The sequence below is a fragment of the Pyxicephalus adspersus genome, chromosome 10 (genome assembly GCF_032062135.1).
Source record: "Pyxicephalus adspersus chromosome 10, UCB_Pads_2.0, whole genome shotgun sequence".
Lineage (NCBI taxonomy): Eukaryota > Metazoa > Chordata > Amphibia > Anura > Pyxicephalidae > Pyxicephalus > Pyxicephalus adspersus.
The window spans coordinates 26,358,110-26,377,710 of NC_092867.1; the positions used below are offsets into that span (position 1 = coordinate 26,358,110).

Genomic DNA, 19,601 nt, shown 5'->3' on the forward strand with positions numbered 1-19,601 from the left:
AGAGAAGAATAACATACAGGTAATACATAGAGCATGGATGGAACTTTTGATTGTTATTTGCATTTTAATAAAGACTAAAAATCTAGTGGAGTTACATTACAATAGTCCAAACAACACTGTGAAGCTAAAATGTTGCTGTGAATTATTGATCAGAGGAAAGAAACTGAACTTAAAATGAATTACAGTGAGTCTTATATTAGGGACTCAACATTCTTTGCCAGTTATGACTCATTTACTGGTACTGAACATCACCACATCAAACTTAACAAAGAACAGCTACTGTAATGGCAATGACTGAGCTTCAACTGTCAACACAACAGATATGATTGCAGACCAAGCACATGTAGCCTTAGTGATCAATGTTATATGGAACAGTAGGGACAGAAAAGTATGTAATATAAAGGAAACGTAAGTTAGAGGCTGACTGGCCTATGTTGACATGAATATGATCTAATTTAATTGCTTTGTAGCATCAATGTTAAATGAAAACTCTACTTTCAAAAAAGCAAATATCAGCCATGACATTTAAAAATTTTATGTTAATAAAAAAACAAAACAATTTGCTGTTGCCTAAGTTACTGAAACTGTCAGAAAGTTAATGCAATATGGCAAGACTGGTGAATGAACAGCCCCCAGAAATGTCATTGCCCGCTTGTGTGATTGACTTGTGTAAATAAATACTATGTGTGTCAAAGTTTAGAAACTCCCTACAACAAAAAAAATCCATCCTTCCAAATGGATGAACATTTTCCTAAAAAAAATTAAATGTTTAAAACATACTTCTCCCTATTCAGGATTTAATCAAGGAATATAGTCAAACGAGGAAATACTTTTGTTTGGTAAAACCACTGCAATGTACATAGATTTCCTGAAGGGTAGTTAAAAATGTTCAACTTTTGTGGGATTTACTTAATTCCAAAACAACCAATAAAATGATTCAATGATTATGATTCTTTTAAATCAAAAATTAAGTAAACTGTCATGGGTTACTAAACAACATCGAACTTGCATTCTTTAGGCTGGGTCTATGCGGACGTTTTTAAAAAAGCATGTAAACATTCCTACTGCATTTATATGCCTTTTTATGCACTTAGCGTTTTAAAGCTTGCCATTAAAACACTGGGGAAAACGTCCTTGTAGACTAAGCCTTAACTACAGCAGGTTGTGATTACAGTGTATTTTTACTTAAAAATGTCACATGTATTTATGGATAATTAAATCCTCCCTCTACCAGTAATAAAGTGTCCTTTTCTAGGGCTGTTTAAATAATCTCCCTTAGAATGTCTTTTAGTATTGACAGGTTAATCGCGTCATGCATTGCATAAGTCAGCAAGTTTCACACTAGATGAAAGTATGAATGCATGAGAATGGTGTTCACCATGGGGCTGAATGTACAAAACCAGGAAGGGACACAGCTGGCTCCTGATGACCTTGGCAGTGAATAAAGATGGTGGGCACAGGACATAATGTGAAGTGGTAGAATGGCAAAAAAGAAAATGCTAAAAGGTTTATGATTTGCTATAAAGTTTGAAGCTGCATACAAAAGGTACAAATATTTAAACTGGATAAATAAAAAATGTAATTACTTTAGGGTTAACCGTTATTCTGAGTGGGTAAAAAAACAATAGCAAAGTATAATTCTGCAGTCCTCTAATAAAGTTACTTGCTTTTATCAAGTTATGATGACATGAGGCAATTCTGTATTCCAGAACATCTATGATTTACCTGAAAACCACTCAAAGGGATTGTTCAAGTTCATAAATTATGTATTCTAATCTAAAGTAGTTTCCTATTCATTTTCTAGCATATCATTAATGCTGTATAGCTCCAGCGCTGCCATATTCAAGTAGAGATTAAAACCTAATCTGTCAGTCTACTCAACTAATTTTTCCATTTTGGACATCAACAGATGGAAATTCCCTCTGTCTTTCCTACCTATTCCTCTCAATCTCTGGTGATGCTAACACTCTCCATAGCAAATTTTCCAATTACTGAACATAGCTGAGAATGCCACCTGAATCCACCAGTACCAACAGTTTAGAATGTGAAAGAATATGACTTGCAGTTCCGCAGCATGCAATAACAGAGTAATTATATTGTACAGGATCTTTAAAAATGTTAAAAGAACGAAAAGCACAAAAAGCACTAAAACCTTGCCTTGGATTCTTTACTTCTAAACTACAAATAATTACAAATGGGTCTTTAGTCAGAGCTAAAACTGCTTGAAATTTTAGTTATTTCATCTCTTTAGCATTTTTTAAGTGACAAGGCATACAAAAAGTTGAATGTTTTCCCACAGATATTCATTTGTAAAGAAATCATGTCTCATTCTGCAACTGAATTGTCCTACTTAGCATCTGACCCTATATCTTGAGTTACTGACCCAGAACAAGTAATTAGATGAGGACTTTGACTTCACTCTGACTTTCCACCAATTTGCATGGTCTAAGGTCAGTGGCCTGAAGAAGAAAAAAGCAGGGAACCAGTATTTCAGTAGGAGCTAAGCCTAAGCATTCAGTATATCTCTGCTAGGAAGGGCCTAACCTAAAAGAATCCCTAAACAACTGTGTTGCAACAAAGCTCCATAAAACATTGTAAAAAAATATATCTGTTACATTTTGCATTGTGGTCCATTGGCAGCCCATATAAAATATGGAAAGAGTTGATTACAATAATGTGATGATACCCTGCAACAGGCTAAATTGCATTTGGTTTTATAAGCCTGATGTAAAGATCCTCCGCCAGCCTCATCCCCATGCTACTCCTGTCTGACTGCTCTTTTGACTTTATTATCAACTAAGCCAGCATGTTGTATTTTTATACTTTTGCACAATAAGCATTGACAGACATACCAGTGATCCCAGTCAGTGGTATGCACCCATATGAACGTTTTACAGATATGTTGCATATGAACCAAGGAAAAATCATGAACTTTTCTTAAAAATAACAGCAAATTATTTTGAGAAGAGCACAATGGGCAACACATTACACCATACACAATGGACAAGACATTACACTTTACTAGAATCAGCATAATTACAGTATAGTAGAAAGAGGCTCTTCAGTCTGAGTGAACACACCCATCATGCACAAAATGAGTTTCATATAGATAGTGCATCTGTTCAGCATCAGAGCTGCTCGGGTGGAAAGAACAGGGTGGCATGACGTCTTACACACTGTGTTATTTTTACAGATGAATACTGAACTGTTTTATTATAGCAACACAAATGGGAGACTTGTCCACTGAGAATATAAAAACTATAGCTGGATCTCAGCCACCCCAGTGTGATGTATCAAGGTATCCTACATCTATATGCAAGTAAACAGCCATTAAAATGCTTCCTAAATAGTCAAACTTGGGAGGTTGATAGAGGATTTGGAGAGATGCCTCTGACAAAATCATGAGAAATTAAATGGACTGACCCTTTAAAGCATGTTATAAATGTGTACAACAAATATGGAACAGAGTAAATGGAATAATAGAACATTGGTTTGACATGTTCCCTAATTTCACATTGATTTTACACAAAAAAACCTCTTATCCATGGGTTTCAAATAACCTTGGACAATCTATATATATATTATAAGGACAGTCTATATTTGTTTCCATATGACTCCCAAAGGAACCCGTTGCAGCCCTGGGGGCTATGGTTTGCACATTATTTTAGTGTCCGTGTGTCTGTATTACACTTAGGTGTCAATGATCATACCACAAAAAGCACCAAAATTAACTACTTCACATAAAATTCAAGTCCCTGGATAGCAATCCATGAGACAACCAACAACAAGACTTTAGCAAGAACATGTTTTGAGCTTATTAAACCTGATTTCTGACAGGTCAGTGCTCTGTTGTAGTTAAATATGACTAAAGTGTAGGAAAACCGTATAAACCATGCTTTGAAAAGGCATTTTCACCACAGAAATGAGAATAAAATAATTGGATATAAGAGGAAAAAGACTCCTTGATGAGTAATAATTGCTTCTCATTAGTATCTCATTAAGTAAGCAGACATCAATGTACCTGTTTGGATACTTCTGTAATGTGCACTTGAGACTACATTTGTCTTTTAAAACATTTCATAGAGTCAAGGAGAAAAAAAGACCTCTCAGCAAAGATGTAATTGCTTTTGTATTACTTCCAAACAACATAATATTATATATACAAATATTTTCACTTATCTAAATGCTATGAATATAAGGGGGGACCTGTAAAGATACAATATATGCCATCATTTGTGTCAGTCTAGAGCTTATTCATTAAACTGAATGATTGTATGAAAACTACAGTGACTCTCGGCAGTTAATAGTCGGGAATCACCTCCTTTATTATTATATGTATACAACAACTTACTAATATTTCATGGGCTGTAAATCTAACATTAAACAGGGGTTCTATGAGACCATAAAACATTAAAAGGGTTGCAACATCATAAAAAGATTAAGAACAACTGTTCTAATCACAATAAATTGAAGTTGACTTTCAGAATTCATCATTTGAAAAACATAGCAAGAATAGACTGCAAACTAACTAGCTTACAACTATCTTTTTAACTTAAAAAAAGACCAATGCTCAAACCGGATTTGTAATGTTTGAACACATTAGAGCCTGTTTTTATTGACTTTGAGCTTGTGCTAGTGTCAATAGTTTGAGACACATCTAAGATCCTTCAGAACTTGTTGGCTGGTGCAGTTGACCACCTTATGATTTGGAACAAGAAGGTTTTCAATTACAATAGACTTCTGCAGAATTGCAAAAATCTGGATATCTCTCAACACAGACCCTAATAATCCCACTAATTCAAATTTCAAAAGTTTCATGACTGATACTGAAGCTTCTGCCTGGCACAGCTATGTCATGGTTGTCATGAACTTCTTGGGTAACCATAAAGCATAAGGTTTTGAAGAACTGGTACAAAACTTGCTCTTAAAATTTAAAAATGTGGGTGCTACTATAAGCATAAAGGTTCACTATCTGAATAGCCATTTGCAAAAATGTCCAGAAAACCTTGGCGATTTCAGTGAGGAACAAGGGGAGAGGTTCCAAGATATAAAGGTGATGGAAGAAAGGTATCAGGGCAGACACATGATGGCAGACTACTGCTGGAGCCTTCAACATGATTGTCCTGATCGTCAGCATAAAAGGAAATCATACAAACTGAGTTTTTCAATAACTTCTTTGTGATTAGTTCTGTAAACATACTGAATATAGAATATATTGAGATTAAGTATTGCAAAAATTATATTTTTTATACATAGACATATCTAGTTTAATCTGCTTTATTTTCATGTTTTATTGGTTTTCTATGAGGTTATTATTGGGGTCATTATTTTAAAAACTAGAGCCAATTTAGCAAAACCAATACCATACTTGGAATCTGTGCATCAAACATAACCTAAAATGTTTTTAATCTGTTTGACAAGAAAATGTTTGTTGACCAGTGTAATTGTTATTGTGTTCATACCAACACTACGCTTTAATGGTAAACATACAAATCACAAAAATATATAGAAATAAGAGCCAAAAGGATTTACATTAATTGTAGCCAAAAATAGTTTTAGCATTCACAGCTTTAGCACTTTCTATAACACAGAAAGGGTAACCAGGACAACTTTGATTACCTGTTTTTGTTATTAAAATTATTCTCTATTTTTCAATAATTGCTGGCTAAGGAAAGTGTAGAGTCTGCTTTTTGGTTTTCATGCAATTATTTGCAATTATTTAGTGTGCATTTTCACTGGTTTCCTAGCAACCGACAGATTGTTCTTTCACATCAAAAAATAACCCTTGTTGGTCACCTGACCTGCAGAATGAAATGCATGGCACAAAAGAATCGTATTTAGATCATTGTATGGGTAATTTTTGGATAAACTGTTAACAGCTTTCTTTTCCCAATGGAAGAAATATGTACCTAATGCCAAAAAGGTCCTATTTATTCTATTTTTCCATGACTTTCTATGGTTTGGCTGAGGGGTTCCTGAGACCTGAAATATATGATTTAGGGTATATAAATGGTAGAGGCTGCCTTCAGTTCAAATCATTTAAGTGTAAGAAAATGTAAACCTTTTTAATAAATGTAAAACATTAATAGAATAAATTTCCCTCACTTTGGGATTTGGGATTTTGATGGTTTTATTTCCTGTTGCATCTTAAGGGATGGAAGTGAAAGGAAATCCCCCCAGCTAAACACAAAGACTTAGGAGCAATGCCAAAAATAAAGGGTACCCAAAGCACATCCCAATGTTGCAGTTGGTGTTTTTATATGCACAACAGGTGTTGTATGAATTCCACATTTGTCAAATTGTGGTGTGACTGGCACTCAGTGACTAAGTGAGGATGATTCTATGAGCCATATAACCAAAACCAGAACATTTATTTAAACTTTGTATGATTTTATTTATATCAGATTCCCCTAAACTCCTCTTTGTTAAAGTGTATTGTCTTTTGGGAAAAGCAGCACGCTTCAGTACTTCATTCCAGTTATATTTGAACTTTTTGTAATATTCGCAGCTCATTGATAGATTAATTTGACATGCAGATGACCTCCTTCTGACCTATATTTAGGCTGCATCAACCTGCTTTTCTGTTCCATTTTACTCAGTGGTTTACCTAGACATTCCCCTTAAAAGTCAAACACAAACAAAAACCAATTATTACCGGCCATTAAAGTGACTAGGCAAAGCAATCACTGATTACAAGATTCCACCAATTGAAATTGCAGCCAGCATATTTTTCACCACATGGGTTTCCTGTAGCTAAAACTGCACTAAAAAGATACATTTTTTTAATGAAATTCAAAAATACTTGTTATTGCAATGTATTCGTATAGAGTCACACCTATGACTGCTGTGGAGGTTTTGCATGCAGCCCATGCAAAAAAAAAAAAAAAAATTGCTAGAAAAAGAAGCCTTCTTCTGTCAGGCATTTAATCAGATCATCAAGGAGTAAATGCAAAAATATAATTAGGTTTATGTAATAAGACAAACAATGAGCTAAGTACAACTGTCATTAACTCACAACAACTAATTATCTATCATTTTTTCAGAACCATTGAATACTGAAATCCACTTTCTGTGAGGTATTGCACTTTGCATATCATCAATGCTCATCAGGCTGCCTTGTGACTCTGATCATAAAATGCTATGGGTTGTAGCAATATCTTTTAATGCCAACTGCAGTTTCAATTAAACAATAAGTAAACCTGTTACAAATGAGAATATGATAAAGAAGCACAAAATAGGATATATAGGAGGTAAAGGTTTATGCAAAACTCAATTTGTTATCTTGGGTTTTGCATAAAGGGTCAGTATATGGCTTTTGTTGTCTAGCTCTCTGGATGCACAAATATTGATTGTATCATAAGCACTTTAAAACTGAACTCTTGCCAAAATATGTTTTACCTTCAAAGTTGGTCTTCCCTCCCCACTAAAAAGCCTAAAAGCTCTATTTGTCAAAGGATGCTTTCGTAGTGGCCAATAAAGTGTAAAGGTTCCACTTTGCTAGACATGGCAGATGGAATCCCCATTAGTATAAATCTATGGGCCTCACATTGCATAGAATGATGCTAAACCCCCTTCCAAGACAGGCATGGGTAGAGAACCTCAGTGGTGGCTGTAGGAGCAAGTGTAAGGTATGTTTTTTTCCATATCCCCCCCTAGATAGAAAAGGCTATTAACCCTTGCCCTGAGGATAATTGGAGATCAGATTTATTCATACACATTTCCACATCTGTAGATGGACAAAGGGTTTTTTGCCATGATAAGGGCTGCAGGTAAAGAAATTTTAAATTGGTGGCCAGTGGAAATAATGATCCTCTACAGTGACGACTAAAAAAATACGTTTTTAGATGCCTAAAACAGTGTTTTTCAACCTTTTTTGAGCCATGGCACATTTTTTTCAGTGAAAAAATTCTGCAGCACACCACAAATCAAAAATGTTACAAAATGACACTCTGTAGCCAATTCTCTTGTCTCTAAGAATAAACAAGGCAATAAGGCTACCTACTGCCACCCATTGACATGGAAGAGTATTACAATACTCTGCCAGTCACTACAGGAGAGACACTCAACAATGGTAATTGAATAATTTCCCACGGTACACCTGAAGATCTCTCACGGCACACTAGTGTACCGCGGCACAGAGGTTGAAACATCACTGGCCTGGAACATCATTATCATGCAGATGGCTCTATCAAGTGGCGTTTGCCCCAGAACTATGCAGACATCATTATTTGGGAGGTCAAGCAGTCATATTTTGAGAAACCCCTAGCAGTCTTTGCAGGAACCCTGGTGATCCACTGAACCATGTCTGAGAATGGCTTGTCTGGATTTATGCTCTAGAACAACAAGGATGAAGGTTTGCAGCTGCCCAGTTTTGGGGGTAAAAAAATAATTCCAAGAATTATAAAATAAATTAAAATGTTCTTTTCATTGTAAGTTAGAAGCAGAAAGGGCTATTCACTGAGCTTTTCACTGCTATCTGTGTTGGAAAGATATTTTTCTTTGCCATTAGATAGGCGTTATACCAGTGAAAATCTCTCCATGGGAATCAATTCAATAATCTCAATCCAACCTCATCCAAAAGGAAAATGTTTTGACTGCATTTGATACTACCAATAATGCAATTTTTGCATTTTTGAAAGTGTTTAATTACAAATACAATATTTCATTTTAACTTCACTTTATTATATTCAATAGGTTATGCTTTTCATAGGAAATATTAAGCTTGTTCATCACTTATAATTGGGTTTTTATTCCACTGAATACAACTACTATACTAGCAATAGTAATTGTTCTCCATGGTGTAACCCTCATAACATTTGCATCACAAGTTCATGGACTCAATGACAATATTTTGACTTTTTTAAATCTGGATCAGTTTTTAGAATGGCCTAGAATCTTGCAAGTTGCCACAAAAGTTCAGAGTTAATTATGGTTCACAATTTTTTTTAATTTTTTACTTCTTAGGTTTATTTACTTCTTCCCAGTCTAAGCAATACTGACACACAAGGTCACACAAAGTGCATTATAACAGCTACAATAATCCTAAACAGAAAGGTTAACAAACAGGAATAATAACACAAAAACATCATACAGTATTGGTCATAACATGGTAGCTTAGGTCCTAGTAAAAAAAATAAAAAAATAATTACAGAATCCATAGAGGTCCTAGTTAAGTGGATGTATAGTACAACAGACGTTTTACATTAAGTGTCTATTACATTATACAACAATGGAAATGGAATTATGCTCCAATTCTTATTGTTCTAAAGTCTCAGATTAGTATAAGTGTCTCTGCACTGGAATTCATTGTGTTCTAAACTACCATACAATAAAAGAGGGACAGTTACTCATTAACATTCATAATAGCACAAGAAGTCCTGGTCTGACAGTTTTTTATGCTTGAACAGTTCCAGTAGGACTTTGGTTCGTTCTTGTCAGTTAAAAATGTTACTGGTATTTATATTCTGAAAACGTTAACCAATTTTCTATGCTAAAACATGGTCAGGATATAATAACAGTTAAATTATATCTTGAGGTATGTTCTATAAATTTATAAGGAATACAAAGCAATTTAAAAATAAACGCTATTACTCTTTTCTTGCATTCCCTGTACTTTGAAATCTGTTATTACAGAGCCAGGCCATTGGAAACTTGTACTATTTACTACATGAGCTACTACTATATGCCATTCAATAATATTACAATGTTACAGTCTATGAGAATATAAAGTACAGACTCTTTTAAATTCAGTTTTTTTTGTATACAGGCATAATAAAAAAATCATCAATTCCTTAGAAGTTCTTGCAAGAAACTAAAAACAACCCGAGATGAAAAAAAAACAAAAAACACATTGGGTCATTGCCACTTCCACAGAAACTAAGAGGGAAAGTAGAAGCCAGGTTCTGCTAAACGCATATCATTAGTAGGTGTGATTGTCTGTACAAAAGCTGAATACTTCAGGTTACTGCTGCTAAAGGTAGTTCTACAAGTTAATAAATTATAGATTTGAAAAGTCTTAAAACTTGCTAAGGACAAAATATATTTTTTTTATCTCCTGATATGTAAAATCTTAGCATTGAAATCTTTTTCTGTTGACTGTTTAGAATAATAGTGAGTATAATAGAATATAATTCCTTGACACACATGCTTTCATAAATTGTGCCACTTGGAAATTATTGTTTAACAGAACAATCTTTCCAGATAATCATTTTACTCGTGACCATCACTTGTCTAGCAGCTGTAATTAAGACTGCAGCCAATTAGTAGCACATATCAAGTTATGGAAAAAAGAACATTTAATTCATGCATACAAAACACTAAAGGGAATGTCCTTGTACAAAACATCTGAATATGGGCAACAATATTGATGCTATGTGTCAATTGGGAATTAGGTTAACTTCCCACAATGGAAACTAGAGGAATCTGAAATGTTTTCCCATATTTATATCAGATTCTTTGTAAGGTAGAGATAGTTTTTGCTATGTACTCTGTAAAGCGCTACAGAATTATTATGATGGTTATGATGAATAAATACAGATCTAAAACACCATTGAATTCATTTAAATATTGATACAATGTGGACCTGGACTGGACTCACATTTTAACAGGCTACACAACAAATCTTAACGTATATTTCCTAAGCTTCCCAGTGACCCCTTTTTGCTGCTGCAGCCCTTGGATAATCCAGGTCTTCCATTCTCTTGTAATAATGCTTTAGTCATGGTGCTTGGTCAGGTATGACAACACTACCCTTCCTAAAGCATAGAGTAAGAATAAATAATGTGATGTGTTTCCACATACACTAAAATATTATTTTTTCCTTTACAATAAGGAACCATGGGAAGCCAGACTTCTTATGGTGGCTATAAAGCAAATATACCAAACTACAGGTTGGCTATGACCTGCAGCCTTCAACATAAAGGATGTCAAACTAAGAAAGGATGTGCTAGAACTATGAGCTAATTAAATTCTGCAGTGCACACTGCTGTCAATCTGCACTAGGATTTTGCTTAGTTATGGACTTAAGTGTCTCGTCTGTACATTACAGTTTAATCAGCACTCTGGAGGTGGATCTTTGATCCACCTGTACTCTTCAGTGTAAACTGACATGTAATATAATTACCTAATTCAGCTTCTCTGGATGCTTGTACATCCAGTCCATTTTCAATATACCCCATATGACCCCAGAAGCCAAATGGCCCTAGTGCTATTGAACTTTCTGGGTTTCTTGACTGAGAGTCCCATGACAGGTAGTCTCTCTATCCAATATCAGAGCCTAAAAAGGGCAAGGCCAAGCACTGAAAGAATCTGAAGATTACAAAACGCAATTAAAAACAGACATGATAAACCTTCAAATGCAGGTGCTTGCTATGAGCTGACAGTGATCAGGAATTTTCCAATACTTATATGATAATAGTTTTCATTAACAGATTGAAGTGGAAATTACAGGTGTTCAACAATGAAATATGGCAAAGTACAGGTTTCATCACAGAAAAGTAAGAAAAACCAAGATGCTGAAAGGTCCTGGTAACATTGACGAGCATATCAAAACTTCCCAAACCAATGGGACCACCGGTTATTATTATAATGACTCATTGATACCTCAACCATAGATTTTCCATCTGTAACGGTGGTGGTCAGAGATCTAAACTCTGTACTGTCTAAGAGGAGTGCCTAGATCACAAGACTTATGAACCAGAATTACAAGTCCTTTGGGGGGTATGACAGTGCTCACAAATGCATTTTTGAGGTGAGTTGAGCAGTGTGTCCGGAGTTAAATGATTTGTATGCATATCAGATTTGAACATGTAAAAATCTGGGAAATGTTCTCTATAGTATATCTTCCTTTTTAGATACTATTGGCAGAAGCAAATTAACCTCTCAGCACACAAGCTACAAACATTTGTTTTCAGGATATTCAAATATAAAGGAAATGTATTCATTTTTCATCAGAAGATGAAAGCTTTAGCATGTACGGTTGTACATGCCCAGATATTTTAAAGCAAGTGATTCTTACTGCAGAGTCAGAGCTTTTCAGGACAAGAAAAATAATGGTAGTTAATAAGATTTGTGCTTCCATCAAAATGTGAGATGGGATGTTTAATCAATACAAGAGTTATTCAAATGACCTACACTGAAAATAGAACAAGTATGAGTTCAAGTAACTCTCTTGATGTAGGTAAAGTAATATATTTGCTAAAGATTACAATTACTATATTATATTAATTTTAGTTTGGGAGAAACAAACTATCTAAGCCTCCAACATCCAGCAAAACATGGTGGCGTGTGTGCGCATGGTAAATCCGCCTCCTAAGCATATCTTAGTTGTGTAGCTTAGATTCAGGAAAAGATGCTCTGCAATAACTCTAATCTGCTCTACCCCTTAAGATCCATACAACACATTCTGACCACTTATATGATCAAGTAGAGATGGAGGGTTCAGACACTACTGTTTAGTGCCAAATACTGGAATCTGCACCAACTGTTTTTCCATTGCAAACAAAGAAGGCATTCAAGTTCATTAAAGTTCAGAAAGCACTCACTTTGACATCTGCCAGTGAGAAAATTCATAGGGAACTATCTTCCTACTTCCATAGGAATTAATTAAATTATTAGAGGACTGATTAGGATTAACATATTCTTAGCTTGAATCAGAGCACGACCTTAGAGGATTCCTGTCAGGAATATGGTAGTTGTTGGATGTCACACCTATCCTCTGGCTTTAATGCAGTCCAAATCACTGCATAAGAAAAAGAATGCAGATAAAAAGCTCCGATTTAATTTACTGCAGATACATTTTAGATCAGCAAAGAGGACTTTCAGAAAAATGGCAGCAAGTGAACAGCATATTTCTTTAACCACAGGTTTCCTTTAACTGTAACACGGGTAGGGGAAAAGGAGCAGTTTACTGTTTTGTCTGCAAAGAAAATAATTTATATAAAAAATTGGGTGTAACATTTATTTTAAATATATATATAAATGAGTCTAAACAGATCTTAAACAAGATCTAAACACATTTTTCCTAAGAGTTTCCAAATGCAGTGCTATTTAGGTTTGTAAGTGTAAACCCCTAGAGCTGATCTCCAACCAAATATCAATCCCACGGTCATTAAAATAAATAATTTTAAAAAACAAGCTATCTGAATACCTTTTACCTAAAGTCACAATCCAGTCTTTTCTGTTCTTTTGTTTACAGGAAACTTTGTCTTTTTTGGGCAGTTATACTCACTGCCTGAGTAACATGTATACTATCCAGTAGTGGGGACCTATTGGATCTAGAAGAAGATCCAGCAGAAGTGACCCGAGTGTAGGGAAACTGTAAAGGATGGCAAATCTACCGCAATATAGTGCTGGCAGGAGACCTGAAAGCTGGACTTAAAGGAGTTTATCTTTTGAAGGTAAGATAAAGAAACATATACAATTCATTGGGGGACGCGGACGAGGGGTGGGGGGGATTTATTTGCCCCAAGATGGGCCTTAACAATTTTAAAATCATCCAAATTTACACAGATAACCCTTGGGAGCCAAAGAGAACCATGTTATGTTAGGAACCAAAGGGAACTACTTTAAGAATGTTTTTAAAATACAGGTCTGATCAGTTTTGTTTAGGGTAGGATATTACATTAGTACGAGTTGCAGATACAATTCGGAAAAGAATAAAGAATGTGTTGTAACCAACACATTTGATACCCAAAGCAGATATTGTTTTCATCTGTCAACAACAAAGTTACTTTCAGCATGAAATGAAACTAATTATATTAATGACCAGATTTGAAACACCGATAGTTTACAATTTTATTGTCACTTAAAATTGGTGGTTAGTGGAGAACTGCCCAAGTACAAAGTTGGTAAATATAGTGCCCACTTACATCATTGTGTTTTCTATGGAGGGAATTGATTCTTTAGGAGAGAATGTGTCCAGAACGTCAGATTCACTTCTTTATAAATAAACCCCTAAAATTTCCTTTGGACGGCTCCCCGCGGTTCACCACTATACCACAATAATATTTAATACAAACGTACAAGACCCAGTTTTCTCCTCAGGATCTCCTGTGAACATGGGATCTCCTATAAACATAGGATATCAAACAAATAACCTTAAAGCATATTAAGTAATAAGCTCCTACACTTTCAACACTAATCATCAAGAATTAACACTCTGACTTCCATTTAGAACACCCATTTTGTTTGGATTCATGCAAACATCACCAGATGGTGTATCTCTGGTTACTTACCTTCCTACCAAGATTAATACTTTCCAAGTTCAAAAGTTTATTCTGCTTTCCATATAAATAGAAGCAGCATTTACATTGCATAACGTCCAAACTGATAGTGGTTTTAATATCAGAGCATTTTCGAGTAGCAATTTTGTATCAGATGCCCTTTATGCTGTAAAAAGTCTCAGCAAAATCACCAAGTCTCCCCTTACCCCTGAGGAAACCCTGTGGGGTGAAATGCGTCGGGTAAGAAACCTGTTACTGCAAATCTAGTATGATGGAATACAACATTGCTACTTCACATTTTAAATGAGTGCACCTATGTTAGCCTAGGGTTAATTAAGGAGACCTTTGTTCCAATTTTAAAATATGTTTAAACTCAATAAAATTTAGTGATTTTAATGAAATTACCTTGCCCTTGAAAAGCCTGTCTTTCCTTCTCCCTCTCTCTCCTATACACAATACGTAACTTCAGGCTGGGCAATATGAGTTAAATCCTTCTTTAGATATTTTGGGGTTATCCTTTCTTGGTGGAATGGAGTACTAAACCCCTAAAAGGGAATCCCCTCACATTCGTAACATGTTCTCAAACTTCCTGCAAAACAGAAGTGATGGGTAATACCCAAGTGGTTTACAGACAAAATAAACTTAACAAGTCTACATACCCTAGCTTTACCATTACTTTTTGCCTTTTGCTTTAGAAAAATCCAGCTTCAACCTTCTAGAAAATGTCAGTTCAACTCGTGCTGGTGAAAATACCAAATCTGTAGGTTTTTTTTAACTTGCACTAGAATTCTAATTACTAGTTGGATTCCTGTTTAGCTTCATTTATTTCATAAATTTAGCAGTCATTGACAAACTTGCATTTGACAATAATGTCAGCATGTTGGCCTATGCTATAAAGTCTAGAGGTATCATGAATGGGTATATGCTTGTTTTTGGTGTATTTAAAGCCAATCCTTTTATAAGTGAAACTTTGGTTTTCAATTTAAAGCATATTTTCTACAGCACTTCATTAAGCATATCTGCACTTACAGTTTTTTCTTAAAAGTCCCACATATACCTGCAGATCCTGCCAGTGAAATGCACCTAATGCAATGGTGATGAAGTGGCAATAATTCTGCACTGCTCTTGAACTCAGAGTAGAGGTGCCAGTCTCATGTAGGCTGAGCTTTCTTGTACAACAGAGGGATTAAAAGCTGTTGTTGAGGGGGTGGCTTTCACCATTGTCATTGCTGATTCACAAACCTATAGTCTGTCATTTAGCACCTGGACACACCTTTAGCTATGTTTGAAGATCAGCAATAATTGCAGAATCAGTGCCAGGGATATTCTGCTTGCAACAGCTGTGCTTTCATGCAAAAAAATAAAGTTAAATGAATAAAGAGGGTTCTGATGTTCCTATGGTGAAGTGGCTGTATGAGGAATGTGACATACAGTATGTAAAGAGAGACCACAGACCACCTATTTGTTAGTCAATACTTTCCATTGGGGATTAAGGGATTTTGTCTGCCTGTGTATTACAAGAAGCAGAAATTTTGCACATCAGCTGTCTTGGTCCAAACGTACGTACTAAGCAGGTTTAAAATTTTCAGTGGCAAAACATTTAAAAGGAATCTTTTATGCTAGAAATATGGGAGCTGCCACTGCTGACCTTTTTTTATTATAGGTGCAGGCTCTGGGGCCATCATCAAAAGCCTTCCTCGACTACAACCTGAAACAAGCAGTGACTCAACAAAAACTGAAGGAAGGAGAAAAAAGCTAGTCCTACAAAAGCATTATAAAAGAATGCAAGAAATGGCAGCTCCGAAATCTTTATTCTAAGTGATTCTTTTACCAAGCACAAGAAGTAACCAGGAGTACAAGACAGTTAACCAGTATAACCAATCCTGCTATCTTTCAGTAGTCTGTAAAAACACATTTCTGATTGTCTTTCATATGCAGAATAACATGTTTATTGCATCATGTTATACACTAAACCCTCAGACTTTAAGGTGTGAACATGCAAAATCACACAATTACAACACACTATTGATTTTCTGCCACAACTGTGCTTTCATGATGTTAAAATAAACAACATGGACTTTCAAACTATAACATCTTCTGACGGCTTTATATTTACAGTGTACAGAAAATATAGAAGAAATTGTACTTTATCCATGCAATGCAGAAACAAAGACCAAGGCAGGGCAGTCTAAAGCTGGCATGCTTGATGCTGAGCAAAGCAAACATTTTATTGTATAGGTAAAGAGGGGAATCAATACATTTAACAGCTATAATTACTATCCCCTAAATAATACCATGCAAGGCCTGCAAAAGTTAAATACTTTGTTGTGAAATGTTATGCACATACACTAAAAAGATTATGTTGAGTCAAAATGCAATGTTATGCGAAAATAATAATAACCACAGATCACAGGGTGTTTCGACTATGAATCTGGTAATGAAATGAAAGAATGGTGTAAATATTAGTTCGTCATTTAGGAAACAAGCACCTGTAAAAATTTCTATATACCACCTGCATTTTTAACTCTAGGAGTAAACATGGCGGTGAAAGCCTGATCACTTTCCATTAATGCCTCTGCTGTTTTTGTGTTCCGAGTTAGGCACTAAACAAAAATGACACTGCATTAAATGGTTTTCTCAGAGCTGCCACTGCATGTTATGTAGAAACAGAATTCTGTAAAAATCTAAAGTCAGTTATAGAACATTTGGCTGCCACTTAACAATTCACAGCATATATCCTGCATTGCACTAGGTGTACTTCCTTCAAAAATGCATCCTCTGGAAACTTTAGACTGTAGTGCAACAATACAAAAGATGCAATTCATTATTCAGTTTAGATTTGCTACTTGGTAATCCATTACTGCTAATTTGATAACAGCACTTCTGCCTACAACACATTCCTAAAATAGGAATAAGACGCAGCATTTAATAAGATCACAGCATCAAATGCCTTATTAAAAGCCAATTATTGTATAAATCAGGGGTGGCTAGTCTGTGGCAGGGGACCCCATATTTAGAATGGATTTGTGCTTGTCCCCAATCATCAGATGGGCCATCTATTAATAAACAGGATTTATATAGCGCCAACAAAATACACAGCGCTATACATTAAATAGGGGTTGCAAATGGCAGACAAATACGAACAGTGACACAGGAGGAGAGGACCCTGTCCCGAAGAGCTTACAATCTAGGATCCATTCTGGTCTATTTAACAGAACCCTTACATTGTAAAGTCCAAACAGCAAAGGGCAAACTGTTGAAGGTCCCAGAATAATAATAGCAGGATAACAATAAGCGCCTGGTTTCGCACCACTGGTCTGAATAATATTCCAAGCTCAGAACAATGATTGTACTATAGAGTCTGCTTCACATGCAGGTGTGTCAGCCTGGCTACAAGTCTGCAGTTGCACCAGTGAATGAAATGAATGTGCTACTCACATAGCACCACTCATTGTGTAACTGTGCAGAAATACATATTCATCACAATCTGGAACACTATGAAACTTGTTGTATGTTTCATTCTATAGGACAGGGAGAGTGCAGATGCTTAGCAGCAATTCTTGACAGCTAGCCCAGAATCTTAAAGGTTCATCTGTCCATGGTGCTGAAATTGAAATGCTCTAACCCCCCATCATACAGCCCCCCTTGCCATCAGAGCCTATTTTACAGCCATGTCAATGCAATAAGCAACCTTTACATGGAAAGCATTAGAAGCTTCACATTTCTCATGAATCCCAAAGCCATCTGCAAGCATGAGCAGAGCTGCATACTGCTGCAATGCAAATCTCTAATAGGAATCAATGACAGCCTGCACTGTATTAAATCCTGCAAGCACATGCACACCAAGCAGATGGAAATCTTTTGTTCTGGAAAGGTTTAGGGGTGGGGGGTGATCTGCAGATTTTTGGGGTGACAGAAGAATGCCAGGGACTTACCATCCCTCTCACAGAGCTGAATAGATTCAAAGCTCAGGTTCTTGATCATTTCCTCGCAGGGGCTGTTCGGGCTGTTGATGTGTTGACTCAGGCGTGGTACCTCCATGTTGTGTCTGCAGATCGGGTTGATGCGGGTGTATTTGGGAGGTTTGTTCCCCCCTCTTGTCTCAGAGGTTCCTTGCAGTGCCGGGGTCTTGGCTGGAAGAGGAGAAGGCGGTGTCCAGGCTGCTCGCCTCTCTGGGTGGCGCTTACATGAGCAGTAGCGTCACCAGCACACACAGCACAGCCGATCTCAAGGCAGAATAAAGAAGGGGTGGGGGGAGAATTCTAGTCCAGGAGATCTGATGAGTGCTGTGCTTCTTCCTGCAGATTGCCTCCATCACCTCTTATGTAATAGGCTTTATCCAGCACACATCCCTGGTGCAGCAATCACATCCATGGGGAGATTTAACTAGATAAATAAGGGAGCAGGGAACAGCACATGAAAGGGATACACAGCAAGCTTGCTCAGGGCTCCATTTTACATCTCATTTATTGGATTCTAGATTTATTGCTGCATTTGTTTACTGCATCCTATCATTGCTCAGCTCTGTGTTCTTTCCACAATCAGAAAATGATACATTGTTGCAAAGTACAAGCTGAATGTTATTGCATTGAGATTACTGACTTCCAAGACCAAGGTCAATGGCTGGGGTTCAAATAGCATTGATCATACAAGCACATTCTGCATACTGCTGTGTCATTTTGAATTTTTACAATTTTGTATTTCTTAAGGGTCTATGTATCTATGTTTTTCAGCTGTGTGAAAATTGCTTGAATTTTGGGTAAAACAGGAATGAATAAAACTCCAGTCTTGCTTGCTGTGGGTGTTGGCACAAAGCTCCAGACATGAGGTATGTGTATGTTAAAAACAAAAATTAAACCCTTTTCCAGTGAATGAGTAAAGAGAACCGATCAGGCTGCCATTGCATTGTAATGAATGCAGAATGTCTGGATTTAAAGCTGATCTTTTGGTGTCACCAGTTTCCGTCACAGCAGCAACATGCATGCAGATAATTGTGTGGCAGTCACCTGAATACTGAAACCATATACTCATTTTGGGAAGATATGTCTTAGCTGTTCCAACCAGGGTCCTTTCCTCCTCCTCCTCTTAAGCTGCGTACACAAACTAATGACTAACGATTGATCGTCCGATAAATGTTAACAAAAAAGTGCACAACATCTGACCAACGACACCGACAGACGAGGATTGTCGCTGGAATAGAACGACTGTCCCGGCAGATAGGATTGAGCGACGATCGTTCACTATCTATTGTGTGTACGGTCGTTCAGTGATCGTGGATGGTTCTGCAGTACGCTTTCTCCTTTACATGTCACTTCCTGCATTGTTCAAACCATCGTATCTAGTGTGTGTACATTCCTGGTGGTTTATATTTGAACAATC

General features: G+C 36.3%; 1 protein-coding gene across 2 annotated transcripts in view; it reads right to left on the reverse strand.

Moving 5' to 3' along the window:
- The window catches only part of PHYHIPL (phytanoyl-CoA 2-hydroxylase interacting protein like), a 68,175-nt gene that overhangs the window by 42,189 nt on the left and 6,385 nt on the right, over window positions 1-19,601 (reverse strand). Inside the window, exon 1 of one of the 2 annotated variants that reach the window (XM_072424119.1) lies at window positions 18,158-18,611. The exons of the other annotated variant lie outside the window; for it this stretch is intronic. Coding sequence (XP_072280220.1) covers window positions 18,158-18,263 — 106 coding nt within the window. The 5' untranslated portion in view covers window positions 18,264-18,611. Of the gene's footprint in view, window positions 1-18,157; window positions 18,612-19,601 lie in introns of those variants that run through there. 2 annotated transcript variants of the gene reach the window in all.